The sequence below is a fragment of the Oncorhynchus mykiss genome, chromosome 30 (assembly GCF_057628025.1).
Source record: "Oncorhynchus mykiss isolate SJ-2025 chromosome 30, ASM5762802v1, whole genome shotgun sequence".
NCBI lineage: Eukaryota > Metazoa > Chordata > Actinopteri > Salmoniformes > Salmonidae > Oncorhynchus > Oncorhynchus mykiss.
The window spans coordinates 35,008,650-35,033,416 of NC_143051.1; the positions used below are offsets into that span (position 1 = coordinate 35,008,650).

General features: G+C 47.2%; 1 protein-coding gene across 33 annotated transcripts in view; it reads left to right on the forward strand.

Annotated features, from left to right (window-relative positions):
* LOC110487604 (microtubule-actin cross-linking factor 1) overlaps window positions 1-24,767 on the forward strand; it is a 253,063-nt gene that overhangs the window by 115,656 nt on the left and 112,640 nt on the right. For 21 of the 33 annotated variants that reach the window (XM_090228108.1, XM_090228118.1, XM_090228111.1 and 18 more), the window contains exons 1-10: window positions 8,192-12,483; window positions 16,364-16,530; window positions 16,795-16,907; window positions 17,389-17,495; window positions 17,777-17,896; window positions 18,209-18,304; window positions 20,624-20,751; window positions 22,790-22,883; window positions 23,073-23,227; window positions 24,468-24,762. In XM_090228108.1, the coding sequence (XP_090084234.1) occupies window positions 11,056-12,483; window positions 16,364-16,530; window positions 16,795-16,907; window positions 17,389-17,495; window positions 17,777-17,896; window positions 18,209-18,304; window positions 20,624-20,751; window positions 22,790-22,883; window positions 23,073-23,227; window positions 24,468-24,762 (2,703 nt within the window). In that variant the 5' untranslated portion in view covers window positions 8,192-11,055. Of the gene's footprint in view, window positions 1-3; window positions 82-753; window positions 847-8,191; window positions 12,484-16,363; window positions 16,531-16,794; window positions 16,908-17,388; window positions 17,496-17,776; window positions 17,897-18,208; window positions 18,305-20,623; window positions 20,752-22,789; window positions 22,884-23,072; window positions 23,228-24,467; window positions 24,763-24,767 lie in introns of those variants that run through there. The other 12 variants (XM_090228136.1, XM_090228127.1, XM_090228137.1 and 9 more) reach the window with 1 other exon arrangement.

Genomic DNA, 24,767 nt, shown 5'->3' on the forward strand with positions numbered 1-24,767 from the left:
CAGCCCAGAGAAAAGGGTCGCATGCGATTTCACCGGCTCCAGAATGTCCAGATCGCCCTGGACTTCCTCAAACAGAGACAGGTACAACTGACACACACACACACACACACACACCTGCCGCTTTCAAACCCACACAATATTTCAGCAGGTACTTATGCGCTCAGCAATACACATTGAGCCGAACTAAAGCCACACTCAGACGTCTGCTGTTGGAAATAGATTTTTATTTGTTTATTTACTTTGGTCTATTTTGACATTTAAAAAAAAAAAAACATACAAAGCATATCCATAAATAAAATCATTGAGGTGACCTTTCTCTTGGTCCCCTGTCCCGATGTGTCAGCTCTGCATGACTGGGCCTCCCAGATGACCACAGTCACACCTCACGCATCACTGCCCAATGCTGCACCTCTGTCTTAGAGACACCTGCTCCTACTTGACACGGACTGCACCTCTGTCTTAGAGACACCTGCTCCTACTTGACACGGACTGCACCTCCGTGGCCTTCAGCGGCTTCCTCTCCTGGTTTCATTGCTTTTATGTGCACCGGTGTGTGAAAGCAGGATGGAATCAGGAGGCTATTCACACCAAAAATATAGCCTTTTTAGTATTCAATCTTGCAATGGTGAGCAAGAAGTCATGTGATGACTGGTTAATAACATGGAGCACATGGTTACCCAGCTCTGTTCCAGGTCAATGCTTTAGTTCACCACTAGGCCTGGCGTTTAGATCCTCCTGTTTTACACGTTCCAGGTCAAACTGGTGAACATCCGGAACGATGACATCACAGACGGCAACCCCAAGCTGACACTGGGCCTCATCTGGACCATCATCCTGCACTTCCAGGTCTGTGCTGCTCTATGTGTTCTAGTTCTATGTTGCGCTTTGCCACCCTGCTCCGTACATTTTTGTGTTGTGTTTTTGGGTTGTGTACATGGCACGCTGGCTACTTCCTGTTGACCTCTGGCCAGGTCCACCTCACAAGAGGTGTTTAACCTCGAGGGTCTTTACCTGGTTTAATAAAGGTTCAATGAAAATGAATCAATAAAAACATCAGATTTCTATGTTGTGGCTAATCTCTGGTTGGTTTGCCAGTCTGCCCTGCAACCAAATCACTTTTTAATAACAGCACTTTTTTCCAAATAGAGTTTACAGTTCTACAAATCATCATAATTCCCACCTCGTGACATTTGTTAGTGATGCCGCTGTTTTCGGCAACCGCTCTGTCCATATGGGCTGAAGACAGTCATTTATTATTTAGGCTAGTTCTCCCGGCCTCGGTCCGTTGTGGCCTGCAGTCTGGTTCCAATCACTTATAGACCGAGCTGGTGACAATCCTAAGAGCTAATGGTGGATACCGATCTCTCAGCCACGTCCTCTACTGTAGTATTGGGTGTGTTTGGGCGCAGCTAGAGAGTTCTGTGCCAGGAGCAGACTAGATTTAGAAGTCTTTAGTCCATCTTGCCGGTGTGGGAGTTTACTTGACTTGCTTTGTCTGTAGATGCTGTGCCGACCTGCTTGTTGCAGAGACGGCTCTAGGGAAGCCTCATAAGGCTCTGGTTTGGCGTGTGTGTGTGTGTGTGTGTGTGTGTGTGTGTGTGTGTGTTCATTTTAACGACACTCAGCAGTGTTTAAAAGATGGATACGAGTGGCTGTGTGTGTCACATAGTTTGGTGGAGAACAACCACCAGGCAGGGCATTGCAATAGGTCAGGTCCCAAAGCACTAGCACCATAGAGGGACACACACACACATACAGCTGGCCTCAGGAACCCAGGCGTGAATGTTTGGACTCTAATCAGTCAAGCAAACCCAAAGCTACTCTTCCTGTATCCACAAATAATACATCTTCAACTAAATGTTCTCCCTTTTAGAAGTCAAACTTCTCTATCGAAGGTAGAAAAAGACAGAAATGAGAGCGCTGTTTTGTCAATGTCAGTATTTTGACAGCTCAGGAACCAACCAACCTTTTATTATTAGGTGTACAATCAGCTGCACTTCCCATGCCCGGCCACTAGGATGTGCTGTGGGCAAAACAGAGCGACGATGATATTACCTCACAGGGTGACGCCGGCAAGAAGGTTGCCACGGAGACACGCCGCATGACTACGCAGCCACTTCATTCAGCATGATTCAGCAGAATGGTGTGAGCCCAGGGGGTGGAAGGGCGGGAGGGAGAGGGAGGGTGGCGAAGTGATGCAGAACGAGGGATAGAGGTAGATGGGGGGGAGAACTCTGTGCTGATGGACAGAATGGGGGCTGAAAACTACTGTTGCACTGAAGGAGACAGAAGAGGAGGAAATGAAAGAGAGAAGATGGAAGAATAGAGCAGTCGTTTTACAGTTGCGGGTAAATTGCATCAAACCAAATGTTATTTGTCACATGCTTCATAAACTACAGGTGTTGACGAACAGTGAAGTCACAGCCCTTCCCAACAACGCAGAGGGAAAATTAGAGAAATAATTGAAAAATAGTAACATGAGGAATAAATACACGATGAGTATATACACTGAACAAAAATATAAACACAACATGTAAAGTGTTGGTCCCATGTTTCATGAGCTGAAATATAAGATCCCAGAAATGTTCCATATGCACAAAAATATTATTTTTCTGAAATGTTGTGCACATTTGCCAAGATAATCCATCCACCTGACAGGTGTGGCATGTCAAGAAGCTGATTAAACCGCATGATCATTACACAGGTGCAACTTGTGCTGGGGACAATAAAAGGCCACTCTAAAATGTACAGTTTTGTCACGCAACACAATGCCACAGATGTCTCAAGTTTTGAGGGAGCGTGCAATTGGCATGCTGACTGCAGGAATGTCCACCAGAGCTGTTGCTAGACGATTGAATGTTTATTTCTCTACCATAAACCGCCACCGTCGTTTTAGAGAATTTTGCAGCATGTTCAACCGGCCTCACAACCGTAGACCATGTGTAACCACGCTAGGGTTCGTCTGAGACCAGCCACCTTTTTATAGCTGATGAAACTGTGTGTGTGTGAACAACCGGAGAATTTCTGCAAAAACTCACTGTCTCAGGGAAGCTGAGCTCGTCATCCTCACCAGATTGACCTGACTGCAGTTCGGCGTCGTAACCGACTTCAGTGGGCAAATGCCCAACTTCGGTGGCCACTGGGAAGCTGGAGAAGTGTGCTCTTCACGGAGGAATCCCGGTTTCAACTGTACCGGGCAGATTGCTGACAGCGTATATGGCTGAGTGTAGGCGAGCGGTTTTCTGATGTCAACGTTGTGAACAGAGTGCCCCAGGGTGGCAGTGGGTTATGGTATGGGCCGGCATAAGCTATAGACAACGAACACAATTGCATTTTATAGATGGCAAATTGAATGCACAGCGATACCGTGACGAGATCCTGAGGCCCAATGTTATCCCATTCATCCGCCGCCATCACCTCAGGTTTCAGCATGATAACTCAAGGATCTGGGCACAATTATTAGAAGCTGAAAATGTCCCAGTTCTCCCATGGCCTGTATACTCACCAGGATGTGTCACTCATTGAGCATTTTTGGGATGCTCTGGATCAATGTATTTGGCTGAGTTTAAATGTATTTGGCTAAGGTGTATGTAAACCTCCAACTTCAACTGTATATATGTGCCATATATGTATATATGCAGTTGAAGTTTACATACACCTTTAGCCAAATACATTTAAACTCAGTTTTTCACAATTCCTGACATTTAATACTCGTAAAGAATTCGCTGTCTTAGGTCAGTTAGGATCACCACTTTATTTTAAGAATGTGAAATGTCAGAATGATAGTAGAGAGTGATTTATTTCAGCTTTTATTTCTTTCATCACATTCCCAGTGGGTCAGAATTGGATGACCCATTTGCAACCAAGCTTTAACTTAACTGATGTCTTGAGATGTTGCTTCAATATATCCACATCATTTTCCTACCTCATGATGCCATCTATTTTGTGAAGTGCACCAGTCCCTCCTGCAGCAAAGCACCCCCACAACATGATGCTGCCACCCCCGTGCTTCACGGTTGGGATTGTGTTCTTCGGCTTGCAAGCCTCCCCCCTTTTCCTTCAAACATAACGATGGACATTAAGGCCAAATAGTTATATTTTTGTTTCATCGGACCAGAGGACATTTCTACAAAAGTATGTGTGTGTGTTGAATGAAAAAAGGTAATTAAGTACTCAGCCCCTTTGTGCTTAAATCACATAAGTAACATGGACTCACTCTGTGTGAAATAACAGGGGTTGACATGATTTTTGAACGACTAAACCTCTGTCCCCCATACCTACTGTACGTCTGTAAGGTCCCTCAATCAAGGGTTGAATTTGAAAAAGTCAGTTAAGAACAAATTCTTATTTACAATGACAGCCTACTCCGGCCAAATCCGGACGACGCTGGGCCAATTGTGCACCACCCTATGGGACTCCCAATCACGGGCCAGTTGTGATTCAGCCTGGATGAAATTGGATTCCAAGCACAGATTCCACTATAAACACCAGGGAGCTTTTCGAAAGCCTCATAAAGAAGGGTCGTGATTGGTAGATGGGTAGCAACCATAACAAATCAGACATTGAATATCTCTTTTTTTAAAGCCTGGTCAAGTTAATAATTATGCCGTGGATGATGTATTAAACCATCAAAGATGCAGTCGTCCTCCTGAGCTGAGCTGCAGGACAGGAAGGATGTCACCGGGATGTCACCATGAGGCCATTGGTGATTTTTAAAACAGCTACAGAGTTCAATGGCTGTGATGGGAGTGAACTGAGGATGAGTCAACAACATTGTAGTGACTCCACAATAATGACCTAAATGACAGTGTGAGAAGAATACAAATATACATCCAGAAAAATATTCCAAAACATACACCTTGTATGCAACAAGGCACTAAAGTAATACTGAGAATTAAAAATAACAGTGAAGGTATACATACACTTTCTGACCTAAAATGCAAAGCATTCTATTCGGGGCAAATCCAACACATCACTGAGTTAACGGCCTCCTTATTATCAAGCGTGGTGGTGCTGGCTGCATCATGTTATGGGTATGCTTGACCTCAGCAAATACTGGGGAGTTTTTCAGGATGAACATAAACTTAATTGAGCGAAGCACAGAAAAAAATCCTAGATGAAATCCTGGTTCAGTCTGCATTACACCAGAGACTGGGAGAGAAATTCACCTTTTCAGCAGGACAGTAACCTACAAAACAAGGCCAAATCTACGCTGGAGTTGCTTACCAAGGAGACACTGAATGTTCCTGAGTGGCCGAGTTATAGTTTGACTTCAATCTGCTTAAAAATCTATCTATGGCAAGTGATATAAATAATTTTCTAGTCATGTGATCCTCAACTTCTTGATAGAACTTAAAGAATTTAGAAAATAATAATCGGCAGGTATTGTACAATCCAGGTGAGCAAAGCTCTGAGAATTACCCAGGAAGACTCACAGCTGTAACCGACGACAAAGGGTTTTCTAACGTGTCGACTCAGGGAGACGAATACTATATTTGAGTTATTGAATTTGTGTTCATCTTTAAATCATGTTAGTGTTTTGAATTGAATCCATTTCAATCCCCACTTTGTGACACAATAGAATGTGACGAAATCCAACGGAGTCTACGAGTCCCAAAGAGTTGGTGCTAGAAGGGTCAGTGCAGCCAGCCCAGGTCCCTGTTAAGACCGAGGACACCGAGACAGACTGCACAGTGTCATAGTGAGACGAGAGTACATCAACTTAATGTAGACAGGGTTACATATGTGGACATGGGTAAAAAGTCTGAATAGCACATTATGACCTGGGATTTGCAAGGAGCAACAACGTCTCTGGGAGTCACCAGATGGCATGTTAAAAAGCACATATTCATTTATTGTAATGATACAGGCAAGGATTTCGGGTTTGGTTTTAGTAGGTAAAATGTGGGGTCAGAAAACACTGCATGGCCAGAAAGTAGGGAAGTTATTCCAGGAAACTGTCCCCCTAAAGTTCGCTGCTGATTGGAGGACTCTGTCAGGCGCCAAAAGGAGAATTCGTCATTGGACGAAGCTCTGTTGTTAGGGGTAGAACCACAGGCCTATGACTCCACACTCTGTCATGTCTAGTTAAGACCAGTTCTTCATTATTTCAAAGATGTGTCACGTTAGCAAAGCATTCTCTCCGACTGCAGGCGAGACAAGTTGCTGTCTCAGCGGTGCTTCTCAACACCAGCCACTTCAATTCAATTTTAGAGAGACTCAGCCCTGCTCCAGCCCTCAAGGCAGCAATGTCTGGCAGTTGTCCTCTACTTGGTACTTAATCCATCAGTTGAAGTCAATGTTTGGCTATGATGTTCACTCCCCTAACAGATAATAGTTGTCTCTGTCATTGAAAATAAGAATTTGTTCTTAACTGACTTGCCTAGTTAAATAAAATAAATTAATTAAAAAGGACACCTTCCCCAAAAAGTGTTGTGTTTTACAACAATATATTCTGGGGACAAGCCTCGTAGTATACTATATGGATCATTGCACATGTTTGTGACCTACCTATAGCATTGAAAAATGTATAGCGCTATGTAAATTCAGTATGCATAATTTACTCTGATGCAACAGTGGTTCAAGGTTGGCTGCAGCTCCTCACTTTCACCACTAGGGGTCACCAGTTGTCCTACCTTCGTAGATGACCCTGCGCACTAACAATGCTCTCAGCCAACAACACCCCATCCCTCTCACAAACCCCGCCTCTCCCTGAGCTGTGGCTGCATGCGATTGGCTAATCCACTCTGGCCTGGCTCTTTTAATTTGTGCAAATCAAATTTTATTAGTCACATGCGCCGAATACAACCGGTGTAGACCTTCCCATGAAATGCTTACTTACAAGCCCTTAACCAACAATACAATTGAAGAAATAGAGTAAAGAAAATATTTAGTAAATAAACTAAAGTTTAAAAAAAATATATAAAATCAACAAAAAGTAACAGAACAAAATGACATAACAATAACGAGGCTATACACAGGGGGGTACGGTACCGAGTCAATGTGCAGGGGTACAGGTTAGCCGAGGTCATTACTATAAACCGCCTAACCTCCATCATTTAGAGGGTGAAACATCAAAACCGACCTGAAATCAGCTTTTCAACACAACCTACATTCTCTCTAAATGCTAATTATGTTGTGGCAGAAAGAATTGGATCGTAAATGTGACAGCTTTCAGGTAGCTAATTGGTAGTTTGATGTGCTTCCAGCACATCATATATCCATGGGGAAGGCCTCAGAGACCTGATTGCAGGTCTTATTGTCTGTTTTCCACTGTGGAGGTAATGGGAGAGCTGTGGATTGGACTCCTCTACAAGTAGCTGATCTACCATCCCTGGAGAATACTATGTGTTTATGTTTGCAATGGGATTTATTTTGGGTCTGTGGGTAGATCTCTACGCTGCCGTATACTGCCTCAGGTCCGTGTGTGTGTGTGTGTGTGTGTGTTTCTTGATGTGGACTGTGTTTGTGTGCTCGTACAGTTGTCTACCACCCACACGCACAGTGAGATTTGAGTGTTTAGTGTGTGTGTGTGTGTGTGAAAAAGCTGTAACTGGTGCAAAGGCTCTTTCATTCTCTCGCTCATTTCCCCAAACTCCTCAACACCCTCCTCTCCTGCATCTTTCTTTACTCTTTTTCAACTTGCTTTAATGATCTCTGGTATTGCAGAGAATCGACACCAATTTATTTTTTCTGCCGCAGCTGGCCAACCTGGGAAGCATTTGACTCGTGTCTTTGTGGAGCCCGACCGATATATCGGTTCACCGATCTTAACAGCTGATATTGGGCTTTTTACCAATACATCGGTGTTGGATACATGGTAACCGATATTTAATACATTGTATGAAATAAGGAAATATCATGCTTATCTAATCATTTGCAGCCATTCTCATGATGTCATTATTGTCACTATGTAAGAAATTAACATCTGGAACATTTCTTAGACAATTGCTATTTTGGATGACAATGTATGAGAACTCAGTGTGGAACAGTGGAACTTTTTCATTTTCACTGCTGTAACAGTCTATTTAAGCGATAAGGCCCGAGGGGGTGTGGTATATGGCCAATATACCACGGCTAAGTGCCTAAGTGCTGTTCTTATGCACGACACATCGCAGAGTGCCTTGTATACAGCCCTTAGCCGTGGTATATTGGTCATATATCACAAACCCCCCTGATATACCACGGCTGTCAGCCAATCAGCATTTAGGGCTCGAACCAGCCAGTTAATAATGGAGGATATAAAAAATCTATCTGTATCGGACCCCCCAAAAAATAGCGTGTGTGTGTGTGTGTGTGTGTGTGTGTTACACCAAGAGAGCAGTAGAGAGTATGCCAGAGAGAGAGCGAGAGGAGGGCGGAACGAGGAAGCGGATAGGAGGAGGAGAAAATAGGGAGGGAGAAAGAGAGCTAGAGCTGCAGAGGTTGTGAAGATAGAGCGCTTTTCTCTTTGCCTGCGAGCGAGGGATAGCACGAGCACGAGAAGCCAGCGACAGAGAGAGGAATACAGGCTGCCTACTGTTACTGTGTCTCCCTGTTTCTCCTGGATCTACAGACCTCGGCTCACACATACACACTCAGGATTCTTACACATACAGCTGATTGGAGGATCGCCCAGCCCTGCAGGCACACAGACACACTCTTGCTCTCTCTTCAGCTGCACACACACACATTTTGCGACTCTCCCGGGAACACTGTGTTTATTGGATCAATCCGACCATGCCTGTCTGACGGGGACCTTGTTCTCCCTTCATTCGGATCCCCCTCTCCTCCATCTCTCTCTATAACCAGCAGCCTACCGGACTTATCCTCTGCCTTTGCCTTACCCAGTCAGCTGCTAGTTTGCAGGCAGCGTCAGGAGGACGGCTAAAGCTGGGGATGCTGGACCTTCCCTAACCAAGTCGAACTCCGTTTAGACCCAGCCTCCTGTAGCCCCGCCTCCTGTAGCCCAGCCCAGCCACCACTGCTAATTCCATTAACCAGACCAGAGGAGACGAGAGGGAGTGCCTTTTTAACCAACCGCCTGTCTGTCTGCAACCAGACCCTCTTTGCATGCACGCCTGTGGACTCTGGGAACACATAGAGACCTGGAGGATTGTGGATGCTTATATACTGGAGTACTGGAGCAGTGTTGAAGACTGTCAGCAGGGATGACTGAAAAAGCCTGCCTGGCTGACAGACAGTTCTAAGGTTGGAGATGGACTGAGGGGTTGGTGACTGGATAGCACGATCTCCCAGCAATCCTCTGTTGGAGGGGAGGGGGGGAGTAAGATCAAGGCCGGTATCAATGGGGGCGCCACGTGACGTCTGGAAAGCTAAAGGTGGGGTCTCTACTCCCTACCTCGACGTGCTCTGGATTTGAACCTGATAAAGCACCAGAGACAAAGCTACAGGAACCACTACCAGCTTCCCGAGTTGTCTGGATTTTCTGTGAGACCACGCTGCAGGTATCTTACCACTCCTAATGCAATGTGTGATTGGTAATCATTGAAGGATTGGGACGCCTACCTTTCAGGATCTCTTCACCTCTCTTCCTGGTCCCATGGTTACCTGTATCACTTGGAGACTTTGAGGATCTCTTCACCTCTCTTCCTGGTCCCATGGTCACCTGTATCACTTGGAGACTTTCAAGTCAGCAGCGTAACGTTGCTTTAACGCTCGTTCAACGCCCCCGTAGGTTTCCTTCGTACTGAGACCTCTCTCTGGTTAACAACCGGGGGAACTGAAGGAAATCAAACGCCACGTGACGCAGCGACTCCATGAACAGGGGGGATCGTGGGGAATGGCGAGGAGTCCCAGTCGCCGCCGTCGAGGCTCTGTCTGATTTGAGTTAACAGCCGGTCAGAGTATTGCCTGACTGTCCACGATCACCCACCACCAATCTGGATGGTGGATATTAGCACGCTGTCTCGGCAGAACGGGACTCCACCGGCTACTGCAGAGCTAATGCTATCTCCACTTCTACTACGATGACTGTTGTTGGCTGTTACGGCACTGACAGCCATAACAATATCGCAGGAGCGGAGAGTTATTAATAATATATGATTGTGGATACCTGGAGGCGAGCCTGGATAAAGTACTTGGATTACAGTACCCCCGGAACGACAGGGAAAAGAAATTACCAACAAACTGCGTGTGTGCAGGATGGCGTAAGCAGAGCGGAATTGCAGTTGACGTGATATATTGAATTGTTTGATTCCGCTGCCGAGCGACTGCGATGATGTGCACCGAGTCAGACACATTGCATGTGTGAGTGTGTGTGTGTCTGACGATGTGTGTCTGCACTGCAGCTCCCTCGCGTCTCACACTCTGAGGAATTGCAGATATGAGACGAGCACTGATTCCATCGCAGGCAACGCCAGAGACCCCATGGACTTCTCTCCCGCACACGCCGACATTGTCTGTGTGAAACGACTGATGCGCTGAAGAGGACGCTGCAGTGCTCTGACTCACCGTCTCACACATCAGACTCTCCAAGCCTCGTTCAACATGTAGTATGTATGTATGAGCCACGTTGACTTTCGTTCTTACCTGCCAAACTTTGAAGGAATAAACGACTAAAGCCTGAAGCCAAATCTATTTTCTCGTACGCTGTGCTGAGCCTGCTGACATGTTTCTGCCTCAGTGTCCTTGACGTTAGTGCTGGGATGTCCGTGACCTGCCCGTAGAGACAGGGCTGACAGCGGTGTTGCCTAGGTGAGGTGAGGCAACAGCTGCAAAGAGAGGAGGAGAGGGGGAGGGAAGGCGGAGGAGAGGAGCACCTACGGACAGACGAGAGCTGTGACACGCAAGCCTGCAGCAAGCACCTCGGCCCGGTGGACTGATCTAGACCCTATGAGAAGGTGACGAGAGCCCACATCCTGTCTCGTCATTGTCACTTTCTATACTCCTGGCAAGCAACCATAGCTAAACCTGCTGTCACTAACGTCACACCGCGAGCAGGTGTCACATTGATATTGCTTTCATCCGTCACACTCTGGTGTGCCTGTCCACCTGAGTGTTTTTTTGCTTTTTAGTTTTGCCTCCTCTGTCCTTCCCTCAGTCGTTCACTCTGAGATGGGAAGCTCTATGGGCTGTGTGAGGCCTCCTAGGGAGGGAGGACACGGCTTCCCCCCACTGTCCCCCAACCCCAAACGGCGCCTCCGCTTCCGGCGGAAACGCAAAGGAAAGAAGCGCCAGAAAGGAGGGTCGTCGGTCGGCTCGGAGGTGGAAAGCGTAAGGATAAGCAACATTCCGGAGGAAGAGGATGAAGAGGAAGAGGACAAAGGCACTGTCACAGAGGCAACCACGGCCTCGTTCAACACTATGAGTGACGTCGGAGCGAAAATCACAAATTTAACTGTGCCTCATGTCCAAACTCAATCCAGACAGCCCCTTCCCAGTGCTCTCTGTACGGACTCCACGAGTGACAGCATGGGGGGGTTGGGGGGTAGCAGAGTGCTGGAACTGTCCCCTGAGCCAAGCCCAGTGTGGAGAAGGCTGTCCTACCCCGGAGCTGGGAGTGAGGAAGGGGGGACGAGCAGTACCATAGAGGCCCCAAGCAGCCAAGGGCAACCCAGTGAGGACCCCACCCCCACCCCAGATAACCCTGACCCATCTTTCCCATCCCAGGTGCACACCACCCCTGGTGGGGGTCGAGTCTGCAAAGTCAGGGCGCGAGAACAAGGGGTCCTGGAGAGGCCTTGTATACAAAGACCCAAGAAGGAGAGGGAACGGGGGAAAAAAGGAGAAGAGGAGAAAGAGAAGGTGGAGGATGAAGGTGGGGGTGGGCCAGCAGGGATGCTGGGGGTTGCTTTTAACAACCCTTTGTCAAAGGAGCACAAAGGGGTGGTCCACATTCGCGAGGTGGAGGGCCGGCTGTGTGTTGTGAGGACAGTCTACCCCAGTGACTTTGGGTCCCCGGTTTGGAGAGGGGACAGTTACCATGACAAAGAGGTAGAAGTAGAGGTATGTGCCGAACCTCCAGCCACATCCCCTGTGACTGGGAACATCCTCAAAGTACATCTTTCTGAGGAAGACAGCAGGAGAGCCAAAATGGATGCCAGGACCACTTTCCTTATGGACACCCAGGAAACCACAAAAGTCAAGGAACTCAGTCTGGATAAACCAGCACAGGTCCAAGAGGGACTATTAATACAGAACCCTCTTTCCTCTGCCTATGCCAGCGATCTGCCCCGCACCTCCCCAGAGACGGGGGGAGCCACCCAGCTAAGCAGGGTTGGCTTGACCCAAAGGAGACCCAAAATGGACACCCCAGGTCTCAATATGACAACCAACCTTATGGAGACCCAGGAAGCTACAAAAGTCGAGGAACCCTCGGTACAGGACCCTCTGTCCTCTGGCTATGCCAGCGACCTGCCACTGACCTCCCCAGAGGCAGGGGGCGCCACCCAGATAGACTGGGAAAGCTCCAGAGAGGGACTGGACTCTGCAACTGACAGTCCTCTATCTCCACCCCAGGTCACCACAAAGCAGTTTCCTCAGGTCAGGGGTATTTTTTCTCTCTTTCCTTCTTTTTTTTCACTCGCTCTCTTTTACTCATGGAAATGTAGGCTACATATGTGGGGGCTTGTCCAGGATCAGGCCAGTAGAGCATATTTCTGAATGTGTGTTGCCCTTTTACATACATCTTTGTCTGAGAGAGATGCTTTGTACATTTGTGTCTTTGTCTGTGTGTCTCTGTGTGTCTCTGTGTGTCTCTCTGCATCTCCTCATCCTTCCGAAGTCTGTCTCCAGAGCCTAATCAGCACAGCGCAGACCTTCTCTGCATCTCTCCCCTTTTCTCTTTCTTTCCCTCTGTCTTTCTCTCCATCACTCGTTGTTTTCCTCACACCACCCACTCTTTCCTCTGTTACTTCTGACTGTGTGTGTGTGTTTTTTCCCCCTTAAATGGCAGGGTTCCTGACAGCATACTGTAACTTGTTATTTTGCAATGATTGTTTTATGAAATCATACGGCTCACACAATGTCAAGTAATTCTATTTCTATGCCTGCTGTAGTGTAGGCCTTTGACCCCACAGTTGACCCCACCCTTTTACTGTTGTTACCAATAAGAACCTCTGTTGATAATTGTAGTTAGTTGATCTAGACCTGCTCAAAGTGCTGTACATTGACAGCAGGAAACTCCCTTCTTGGCTGCCGACCTGTCGTCAGTATATTATGATGCTATGTTGCCTTTGGGCCTGTGTGTCTCATTTGATGTGTGGTACTGAGTCACAGGGAAAGCAAGACCAACACGCACGGTTGCTTAGAGCCCGGTCTCCACAAAGGCTTCCGTTTACGAGTGTTTTAGCCAGGTAGCGATCAATACTTCTGTCTCTTTCTCGAGTGTGTGTGTGTGTGGGTGGGTACGTGACGGCTGCCTTTTTGGCGATGTCAGATATCTGAATAAATAGGGTTTTCAGATGCGCATTCATCAACACTGTACTGCTGCTTCGAGCCCCAGAGGGGGATTCCTAACACCTTATGTCCCTCCCACTCGCTCTCTTTCTCTCTCTTTCTCTCGTTTTGTGTATTTGGTGTATTTTGTCCGTCTCGTTCCCTCTCCCCATCAACTATCTAAATATCGCCTCTAGAGGTCGACCGATTTAATCGGCATGGCCGATTTAATCATAGCCGATTTTCAAGTTTTCATAACAATCGGTAATCTGCATTTTTGGACGCCGAATACATTGTAATCCATGAGGAGATTACGTGGCAGGCTTGCCCACGCGAGTGCAGCAAGGAGCCAAGTTAAGGTGCTAGCTAGCATTAAACTTATTTTATAAAAAAACAACCAATCTTAACATAATCACTAGTTAACTACACATGGTTGATGATGATGATATTACTAGTTTAACTAGCTTGTCCTGCGTTGAGTATAATCAATGCGGTGCCTGTTCAATTATCATCGAGTCACAGCCTACTTCACCAAACGGGTGGTGATTTAACAAAGGTGCATTCTCGTCAGGGTATATGCAGCAGTTTGGGCCTCCTGGCTCGTTGCGAACTGTGTGAAGACCATTTCTTCCTAACAAAGACATTTTACATAACTATGACATAACATTGAAGGTTGTGTAATGTAACAGCAATATTTAGACTTAGGGTTGCCACCCGTTAGATAAAATACGGAACAGTTCCGTATTTCACTGAAAGAATAAACGTTTTGTTTTCAAAATGATAGTTTCCGGATTTGACCATATTAATTTTATTTCTGTGTGTTTATTATAATTAAGTCTATGATTTGATATTTGATAGAGCAGTCTGACTAAGCGGTGGTAGGCAGCAGCAGGCTCGTAAGCATTCATTCAAACAGTACTTTACTGCGTTTGCCAGCAGCTCTTAGCAATGCTTGAAGCACAGCGTTGTTTATGACTTCAACCCTATCATCTCCTGAGATTAGGCTGGCAATACTATAGTGCCTATAAGAACATCCAATAGTCAAAGGTATATGAAATACAGGCCTCTGGCTGCTCGCGTGTGTTACGGTGTAGCTGTCTGTCTGTTAGTGTTTGGTAGTGTCTGATTTAAGCATGATGTCACTGGATAATTGACACCATGTGCCCTGTTTTGGTAGTGTAAAATCGCTACCGTATGTTATCCAAAACAACCGTATTGCTCATAATCAGAATTTATGATAAACATGTCCATGCGAAGGTGGTAATTATCTATGACGATTTCAATTGACCAGTGCAAACATGCAGTATGTCGTATCCGGTCCAATCACCAGCTGCAGTTTTCTAAACAGGTTATGGGTTGCAGGGGTAACTGAGCTACATAGTACAGTACCTGGGGGTCAAATGGTAGTGAGGCTGTGCTTGACTCGTTTATCGTTTATTGCCAGTCACTGAAGGGCTCAGGGCCAGAGTCAAGCTGATGGAGTGACCCTGTAGTTGGATGTCCGTGCCTTAATATTCTTTACTATAAAAGGCTCACGTCACGGAAGAGCTGTGTTTTTGGGGTACACACATGGTGTGTGTCTCTCTGCGTGTTTGCCGTCGGTGTGTGTCTCTCTGCGTGTTTGCCGTCGGTGTGTGCGGTCTGTACTGTATGTGCACGTCATGTGCATGTTTTGCCTTATTAGTTTACTCAGGCCTGGTTTTGCTCTCCCTCTCTCTCGTTTGCATGCCATTCCTCCTCTCCCTCACTCACCCCCCCCACCCTCTCTCTCTCCTTCTCTTTTGGTTGTTGCTGCAGTCTCCTGGCACTCACTGGACTTTCATTCTGTTCTATATTAGCACTCGAGACAGACACAGACAGACAGACTGACGGCGGGAGGGAGGGAGGGAGGGAGGGAGGGCGGGGAAGACGGGAAGTGAGAAAAAGGGATGACGGAGGAATACTGATGACAAGAACCAGGCACTGCCAGATACTGCACCTACAACAGCCCCCCTTTGTCACGATGAACAGATTAAAGAAAGAAAGACGAGTGGAGAGAAGAAAGGGAAGCGGGTGGGATGGAGGACGGTTGGCTTAAGTAGGTTATAAGCGCTTTGACCTAAAAAAGAGAAGAGAGGGATGAAAAAGAGGAGTGAAGCAGCAGATTGATGCGAAGGAGAGACCAACGGTTCAAAACAAGGCAGTGTCTGTGGAAGAACAGATCAAATGAGGAGAAAAGCCGAAGTGACAGAGATAGAAGGGGTGGGCTGGAAGGAGGCCGAACGAGGGGGGGGGGGGTAGATGGATGAAGGAATGAACAAGTGGAGGAAGGGAGAGGGGGAGATTGTGGTGAGAAAACAAGTTAATGAGCTGGCCAGAATAACAAGAGACCGAAAGAGAAAAGAACATTGGCTCGGGCTTAAGGCCTATTGGCTAAAGGACAGAGAAGATTACGGATAGGAACAAAGATGACAAGTTGAATCAAAGTGAATAGAAGACTAGCACGTTGGTACAATTCTGCTGACTCACCGTGTGTTTACGTTTGCATGTCACGTACATCCGTGTGTGCGTGGGCCTGTGTGAAATTGTTCATTAGTTTGTCATGACACTAGAGATATGCTTTGAAACAGTGTAATGAATGCCCACTGTGGGTTGCAGTCTGGTAGTAGGACAATGAGAGGGTAATGTCGTCTGTAATGAATGTCTGCCCCTAAAGGGGAAAGGGTGTGCATCTCCGCCAGCTGTTGTGGCTTTCATATCACATGTTTTTTCCTTGCCATGATTACACAGTAAGAGCAGGCATCCTTTGACCTTCAAATGGCTCATATTTGGAACCTTCTACCAATACTTGTGGATGGATCCAAGCAAAGTCATCCCATATTCATTAACCCCTCACCTCTCCTCTGGTCTCTCCTGATCTGACGTTGATGTGAGCGGGGAGTGTGTGTGTGTGTGTGTGTTCATAATGAGTGTTTCCTGTATGAACCATATCCTCTCTGTGTTCCAGATCTCCGAGATCTATGTGAGCGGTGAGTCTGGGGACCTGACGGCTAAGGAGAAGCTGTTGTTATGGAGCCAGAAGGCCTCCGAGGGCTGGCCTGGCCTCCGCTGTACCAACTTCTCCTCCTCCTGGAGCGACGGGCGCATGTTCAACGCCCTGCTCCACCGATTCAGGTACACACACAATCACTCACTGAGATGCATGCAGACACACACACACACACACGTTCAGTTCTGACCCCCCCCCCACCCGTCTCCCTCTCTGATGGTCTCCAATCACCCACTGAGATGCATGCAGACACACACACACACTTTCAGTTCTGACCCCCCCCCCCCCCGTCTCCCTCTCTGATGGTCTCCAATCACCCAATGAGATGCATGCAGACACACATACACTTTCAGTTCTGACCCCCTGTCTCCCTCTCTGATGGTCTCCAGGCCAGATTTGATTGACATGGAGGTGGTGGCACAGCAGAGTAACCTTGACAACCTGGAGCAGGCCTTTGAGATTGCCGAGTCGCTAGGGGTGACCAGACTACTGGACGCTGAAGGTAACCGTCTGCCTGCCTGTCTTTGTCTGCGTCTCTGTCCTTAGTCCTGCGTCTCTGTCCGTCTGCCTGCGTCTCTGTCCGTCTGCCTGCGTCTCTCTCCGTCTGTCTGTGTACTTCTAGCCTCCGGCTGTTCTACAGTGTATCATGAGAGTAGTGTACATCATGAGACTGTCTGTGTGCCTCTTTGTTCTGTTGGTCTGCCTCTCTCTACCGTTTATATCGTGTTGACCTTTCCTCTCCCCCTTTCATCTCCCCGTCTCCTCCTCTGTCTCTCTGTGTCTCTCTCTCTCTCTCTGTCTCTCTCTCTCTGTGTCTCTCTCTCTGTGTCTCTCTCTCTGTGTCTCTCTCTCTCTGTGTCTCTCTCTCTCTCTCTGTGTCTCTCTCTCTGTGTCTCTCTCTCTCTGTGTCTCTCTCTCTCTCTCTGTGTCTCTCTCTCTGTGTCTCTCTCTCTCTCTCTGTGTCTCTCTCTCTGTGTCTCTAGATGTGGACGTTCCGTCTCCAGATGAGAAGTCGGTCATCACATACGTCTCCTCCATCTACGATGCCTTCCCCAAGATCCCAGAGGGAGGAGAGGGCATCGCAGCACACGTATGTTCTACTTTTCTCTAATTAACATTTAGCTTGTATTAATGTACAGTTGGTCAGTCTGTGTGAACGAATGTATTTGGAATGAATATCTGTAGTCTTGTTGGCATGCCTGCTCAAGGGACATCATGTTGCCATAGCTGTGGAGCCAATAATGGACTCCATTGATCGCAGTCTGCCACTGAAGTATATTGATAGCTGACTGTCAGTGAACCAATCCCTCTCTCTCGCTCTCTTTCTCCTCTCCCTTTCCTCCTTCCTCTTTCTCTCTCTCTCGCTATCAGGAGGTGGACCACCGCTGGGCAGAGTACCAGTCTCGTTTCTCCATGCTGCGCCAGTGGAGCCAGCAGCACACGGCCCTCATGGCCAACAAGAACTTCCCACTGGACCCTGTGGAGCTCAAGGTGAAGAGGGAGGGAAAGGGAGTCCGGGCGATGGAGAGGAGAGAATAAAATAGACAGAATGGAAGAAGAGAATGGATGAGGAAGGAAGGATGGGTAGAAATAGAGAGAGGCAGTAAGGGGATGAGGGAGAGGGTAAACATGGATGTGGGTAAAGATGAAAAATAAATGTTTATAAAGCATCTCCGAATAGGAGGGGGGCTGTTCCTAGATCAGCATTACGACTCTGAGATGCTTTATGAATACGGGTCATACATAAAGACAGTCTATTATTGACATCTAGCCTTTTGTCAACACCCTGTCACTGTCCCACAGGCACTTTACAATGAGTACGTCCATTTCAAAGAGACGGAGATCCCTGCCAAGGAGCTGGAGAAGAGTGGCGTTGAACACCTCTACAAACTACTGGAGGTAGGCGATGGATGGATGGAGGGAGGGATGGAGGGGGGGAGGGAGGAAGCGAGGGGGGGGAGGGAGGAAGCGAGGGGGGGGAGGGAGGAAGCGAGGGGGAGGGAGGAAGCGAGGGGGGGGGGGGGGGGGGAAGCGAGAGACTTTTGATTTCTAAAACCTATTGAGACTCAGTAACGACAAGCGCTGTGAAATGTCAGCAGAAACCGCAAACCTACATTGATGGTAAACACCGATTTACCATCCGAGAGACTGAACGACATACCCAGGCAGATACTATCATTACCCTTGAGGACACAGCCTAATTTTCAACAACATATCATATTATGGAATATTTGGCTGGCATTAGTCTTGTAGAAAACTGACACTCATAAACTCAATGACCTGACAAAAGAGAGAGAAACATGAAGAGATTGACAGAGAGAGAGATGGAGAGAGAGAGATGGAGAGATTGACAGAGAGAGAGAGAGATGGAGAGATTGACAGAGAGAGAGATGGAGAGATTGACAGAGAGAGAGATGGAGAGATTGACAGAGAGAGAGAGATGGAGAGATTGACAGAGAGAGAGAGATGGAGAGATTGACAGAGAGAGAGATGGAGAGATTGACAGAGAGAGAGATGGAGAGTGACAGAGAGAGAGATGGAGAGCGAGAAAGAAAAGGATTTGAAGAGGTGACCTGGTTTCTGCCACCACGAGCGGGACCAGACTGTGCATCATGAGTCCAGTGTGTGTGTGTGTGTGTGTGTGTGTGTGTGAGATCGAACACCCTGTTCTCTGCACTAGGCCATTTCAACCCCATGCCACTGCCTTGAGACAACAAACTATAATTCCTCCTATCAAATCCTCTTTCATTTCCCCTCGGTTATACTTTCCCAATGTCACCACTTCCCTCCTGACACCCTGATCACTCACAACCCGCATCCCAAACATTTATACTTCAAGACCTCGAAGAGATTTGTGTCCTTTTTCCACATTTTGTTTTACGTTACATCCTTATTATAAAATGTATTAAATCAATAAATAGACATTTCTGCAAATGTATTTAAAAAAATATATCTTATTTACATATGTATTCAGACCCTTTGCAATGAGACTCGAAATTGAGCTCAGGTGCATCCTGTTTCTATTGATCATCCTTGAGATGTTTCTACAACTTGATTGGAGTCCACCTGTGGTCAATTCAATTGATTGGACATGATTTGGAAAGGCACACACCTGTGTATGTAAGGGCCCACAGTTGACGGTGCATGTCAGAGCAAAAAACAAACCATGCTGTCGAAGGAATTGTCCGTAGAGCTCAGAAACAGGATTGTGTTGAGGCACAGATCTGGGGAAGGATACTTAAGGATTTCTGCAGCATTGAAGGTCCCCAAGAACACAGTGGCCTCCATCATTCTTAAATCGAAGAAGTTTGGAAACATCAAGGTTTTTCCTAGAGCTGGCCACAATCTGGGGAGTAGGACCTTGGTCAGGAAGGTGAGGAGAACCTTCCAGAAGGAGAACCATCTCTGCAGCACTCCACCAATTAGGCCTTTATGGTAGAGTGGCCAGATGGAAGCCACTCCTCAGTAAAAGGCACATGACAGCCCGTTAGAGTTTGCCAAGGGGCGCCTAAAGGACTCCGACCATGAGAAACAAGATTATCTGGTCTGATGAAACCAAGATGTAATTATTTAGCCTGAATGCCAAGCATCACGTCTGGAAGAAACCTGGCACCATCCCTACGATGAATCATGGTGGTGGAAGCATCATGCTGTGGGGATGTTTTTCAGCAGCAGGGACTGGGAGACTAGTCAGGATTCAGGGAAAGAAGAACAGAGTAAAGAGATCCTTGATGAAAACCTGCTCCAGAGCACTCAGGACCTCAGACGGGGGCAAAGGTTCACCTTCCAACAGGACAACAACACAGCCAAGACAACCCAGGAGTGGCTTCGGGACAAGTCTCTAAATGTCCTTGAGTGGCCCAGCCAGAGCCCGGACTTGAACCTGTTCGAACATCTCTGGAAAGACCTAAAAATAGCTGTGCAGCGACGCTCCCCATCCAATCTGACAGGGCTTGAGAGGATCTGCAGAGAAGAATGGGAGAAACTTCCCAAATACAGGTGGGTCAAGGTTGTAGCATCATACCCAAGAAGACTTCAGGCTGTAAACCTGTTTTTGCTTCGTCATTATGGGGTATTGTGGGGGGGGGGGGAACTATTGAACCCATTTTAGAATAAGGCTGTAACATAATGTGGGACAAATGAAGGGGTCTGAATACTTTCTGAATGCACTGTATGTGTTATAGAAGTTAATATGATGTGCATGTTTGTGTTCCCCAGGTATGGATGGAGTTTGGGCGCATCAAGCTGCCCCTGGGCATGCACCCCAACGACCTGGAGGAGGAGTGGGGCAAGCTGATTCTGGAGATGCTGGAGAGAGAGAAGGCCCTGCGGCCCGCTGTGGAGAGGTCATGACCCTGACCTTAACCCTTACTACTGCTGCTAGTGTTTCAGTTGGTTTATGTCAGTAGCTATAGAGAGAGAAGGCCCTGCAGCCTGCTGTGGAGAGGTCATGACCCTGACCCTAACCCTTACTACTGCTGCTAGTGTTTCAGTTGGTTTATATCAGTAGCTATAGAGAGAGAAGGCCCTGCAGCTCTCTGTGGAGAGGTCATGACCCTGACCTTAACCCTTACTACTGCTGCTAGTGTTTCAGTTGGTTTATATCAGTAGCTATAGAGAGTGAAGGCCCTGCAGCTCTCTGTGGAGAGGTCATGACCCTGACCTTAACCCTTACTACTGCTGCTAGTGTTTCAGTTGGTTTATGTCAGTAGCTATAGAGAGAGAAGGCCCTGCAGCCTGCTGTGGAGAGGTCATGACCCTGACCCTAACCCTTACTACTGCTGCTAGTGTTTCAGTTGGTTTATATCAGTAGCTATAGAGAGAGAAGGCCCTGCAGCTCTCTGTGAAGAGGTCATGACCCTGACCTTAACCCTTACTACTGCTGCTAGTGTTTCAGTTGGTTTATATCAGTAGCTATAGAGAGAGAAGGCCCTGCAGCTCTCTGTGGAGAGGTCATGACCCTGACCCTAACCCTTACTACTGCTGCTAGTGTTTCAGTTGGTTTATATCAGTAGCTATAGAGAGTGAAGGCCCTGCAGCTCTCTGTGGAGAGGTCATGACCCTGACCTTAACCCTTACTACTGCTGCTAGTGTTTCAGTTGGTTTATATCAGTAGCTATAGAGAGTGAAGGCCCTGCAGCTCTCTGTGGAGAGGTCATGACCCTGACCCTAACCCTTACTACTGCTGCTAGTGTTTCAGTTGGTTTATATCAGTAGCTATAGAGAGTGAAGGCCCTGCAGCTCTCTGTGGAGAGGTCATGACCCTGACCCTAACCCTTACTACTGCTGCTAGTGTTTCAGTTGGTTTATATCAGTAGCTATAGAGAGTGAAGGCCCTGCAGCTCTCTGTGGAGAGGTCATGACCCTGACCCTAACCCTTACTACTGCTGCTAGTGTTTCAGTTGGTTTATATCAGTAGCTATAGAGAGAGAAGGCCCTGCAGCTCTCTGTGGAGAGGTCATGACCCTGACCTTAACCCTTACTACTGCTGCTAGTGTTTCAGTTGGTTTATATCAGTAGCTATAGAGAGTGAAGGCCCTGCAGCTCTCTGTGGAGAGACATACGTAACACTATAACTAACCAGAACCTTAAAGCTGGAATCCTTAATGGTGAAACAGCCAAGCCTGTCTGCAGTTTTAAAACAACAAAATAAGTCACTGCAAAAACAACTAACACTTTCTTCTCCTCTGACGTCATTGCACGCGCAATAAAAGAGCATAATATGTTGAGCGTCTTTTTTTGTTTGTTTTTACCGTGCTGCACGACTCTCCTCAGCTCGGCAACAAATCCGATAACAACAGTGGTGGGGGGGGGCGTTCCCCCAATCTGCAGAATCGTTAACCCTGATTTAGTTATTTGAGAGCTAGAGTTCGTTTATACCAGTAGTTAAGGAAAGACGAGGCCCTGTGGCTCGCTGTGGAGCACACTAACCCGAACCCCGACACTTTATTACCGACATCACTTACGCCGACATTTTCATGGTGCTCGAGCACAGGTCTCTGCACCAAACGCAGTACATCTCATTATCATCCGGCATATTTCACACTGATTTAATTTGCACGGGTCTGTACTCTGGTTGTAATTGTGGAAATGTCGTCCTTGTCTTGATACTTCAGCAATTTAGTCTTAAACTTCAATAGGCCTAACTTGATTACCTGGTAGATGTTTTTAGTTTGTTATGGTTGTACAGTAAAACACATTCCTTAGACACTGGCTGCGTACGAAATGGCACCCTGTTCCCTATGTAGTGCACTACGTTTAACCAGGGCCTGGTCAAAAGTAGTGCGCTGTATAGTAAATAGGATGCACTTTCGGACGTAACAGAGTGTTTCGAGCTTGTTGACACTCTGTGACACTGTGCTGATACTGTGCGTCTCCTTCCAGACTGGAGTTATTGCTGCAGATGGCCAATAAGATCCAGAACATGGCCCTGGACTGTGAGGAGAAACTCACCCTGGCCAAGAACACACTGCAGGCCGTGAGTGATGCTGTCCCTGTCTCTCTCTCTCTCTCTCAACAAGGACTTGCTTCTCTGACATTTTTGTACTTCCACTCTATAGGCACGATGTGCCTCTTTCACTGTGGTGTGCTGTGTCTTACTCATTTCTTCCCCGTCCCTCCTCTTCGTCCTCTCTTTTCCCACCATGCCTTCTCGCCCCTCCGTCAGGACATGTCCCGGGTGGAGAGTGGTGAGGCGGTGCGTTGTGAGAGGGAGCTGGGCTTGTACCTGCAGGACTGTGAGGTTCTGATCAGACGGCTCAACGTGGACCTCCATGTCCTCCGGGACCAGAAGTACTACCAGGTGGAGCAGCTCGCCTTCAGGTCAGTGGAGGGAGAGGGAGTGTGTACGGACAGAAAATGAGGCTTGGTTATGCTGTTTAGTTCTGTTGGTAGAGAAGGTGGTGCACGCATGACCGTAAGTCGCTTTGGATAAAATTGTCTGCTAAATGGCATAACTTTGAAAAAATATATATACACTTCCGTTCAAAAGTTTGCGGTCACTTAGAAATGTCCTTGTTTTTGAAAGAAAAGCAAACACCAGTCTCAACGTCAACAGTGAAGAGGCAACTCTGTGATGCTGGCCTTCTAGGCAGAGTTGCAAAGAAAAAGCATTATCTCAGACTGGCCAATAAAAATAAATGATTAAGATGGGCAAAATAACACAGACACTGGACAGAGGAACTCTGTCAGAGCAAGCCTCTTCACTGTTGACGTTGAGACTGGTGTTTTGTGGGTACTATTTATTGAAGCTGCCATTTGAGGGCTTGTGAGGCATCTGTTTCTCAAACTAGATACTCAGTTGTGCACCGGGGCCTCCCACTCCTCTTTCTATTCTGGTTAGAGACAGTTTGCTCTATTCTGTGAAGGGAGTAGTACACAGCGTTGTACGAGATCTTCAGTATCTTGGCAATTTCTCGCATGGAATAGACATAATTTCTCAGAACAAGAATAGACTGACGAGTTTCAGAAGAAAGTTCTTTGTTTCTGGCCATTTTGAGCCTGTAATCGAACCCACAAATGCTGATGCTCCAGATACTCAACTAGCCCAAAGGCCAGTTTTATTGCTTCTTTAATCAGAACAACAGTTTTCAGCTGTGCTAACATAATGGCAAAAGGGTTTTCTAATGATCAATTTGCCTTTTGAAATTATAAACTTGGATCAGCTAACACAATGTGCCATTGGAACACAGGAGTGATGGTTGCTGATAATGGGCCTCTGTACGCCTATGTAGATATTCCATAAAAAATCTGCTGTTTCCAGCTACAATAGTCATTTACAACATTACCAATGTCTACACTGTATTTCTGATCAATTTCATGTTTTAATGGACCAAATTGGTAGTGTATATATTGTTAGGCTTGGTTATACTGTATCAGTGGTGTAAATGTGACACCACAACAGTACTGTGTTATGAGAAAGCAGATGTTTTGTGGAGCAGCAGTGGAGGTCCTAATTCACTTCCGGTTGTCTTCTGAAGAGGAGGTTGACTGTTTTTGTGCATTTTGTGTGTCACTTGTCTTTTGGGGGGGATTTTAACACATTTGTTCCCCTCCTGCACAGAGTGTCCTGTCTCCACGAGGAGCTGGTCTCTCTCCGGCTCCAATGCTCCAGCGTCTACAGGAAGGGTCACTTCTCCCCGGTGACGGGGGGAGACCGGACGGCCCCGCGGGGGAGCGACAGTGGTCTCTCCCTGTCCACAGGGGCCCAGACCCTACTGGGGGCAGTGGGGGTGATGGGGGCAGCCCTGCTCAGGAGACCCATGTCCCACTCTCAGCTGGTGGCCATGTCATCCTCGGAGGACGAGGGGAGTCTCCGGTTTGTCTATGAGCTCCTGGGATGGGTGGAGGAGACACAGGTAAG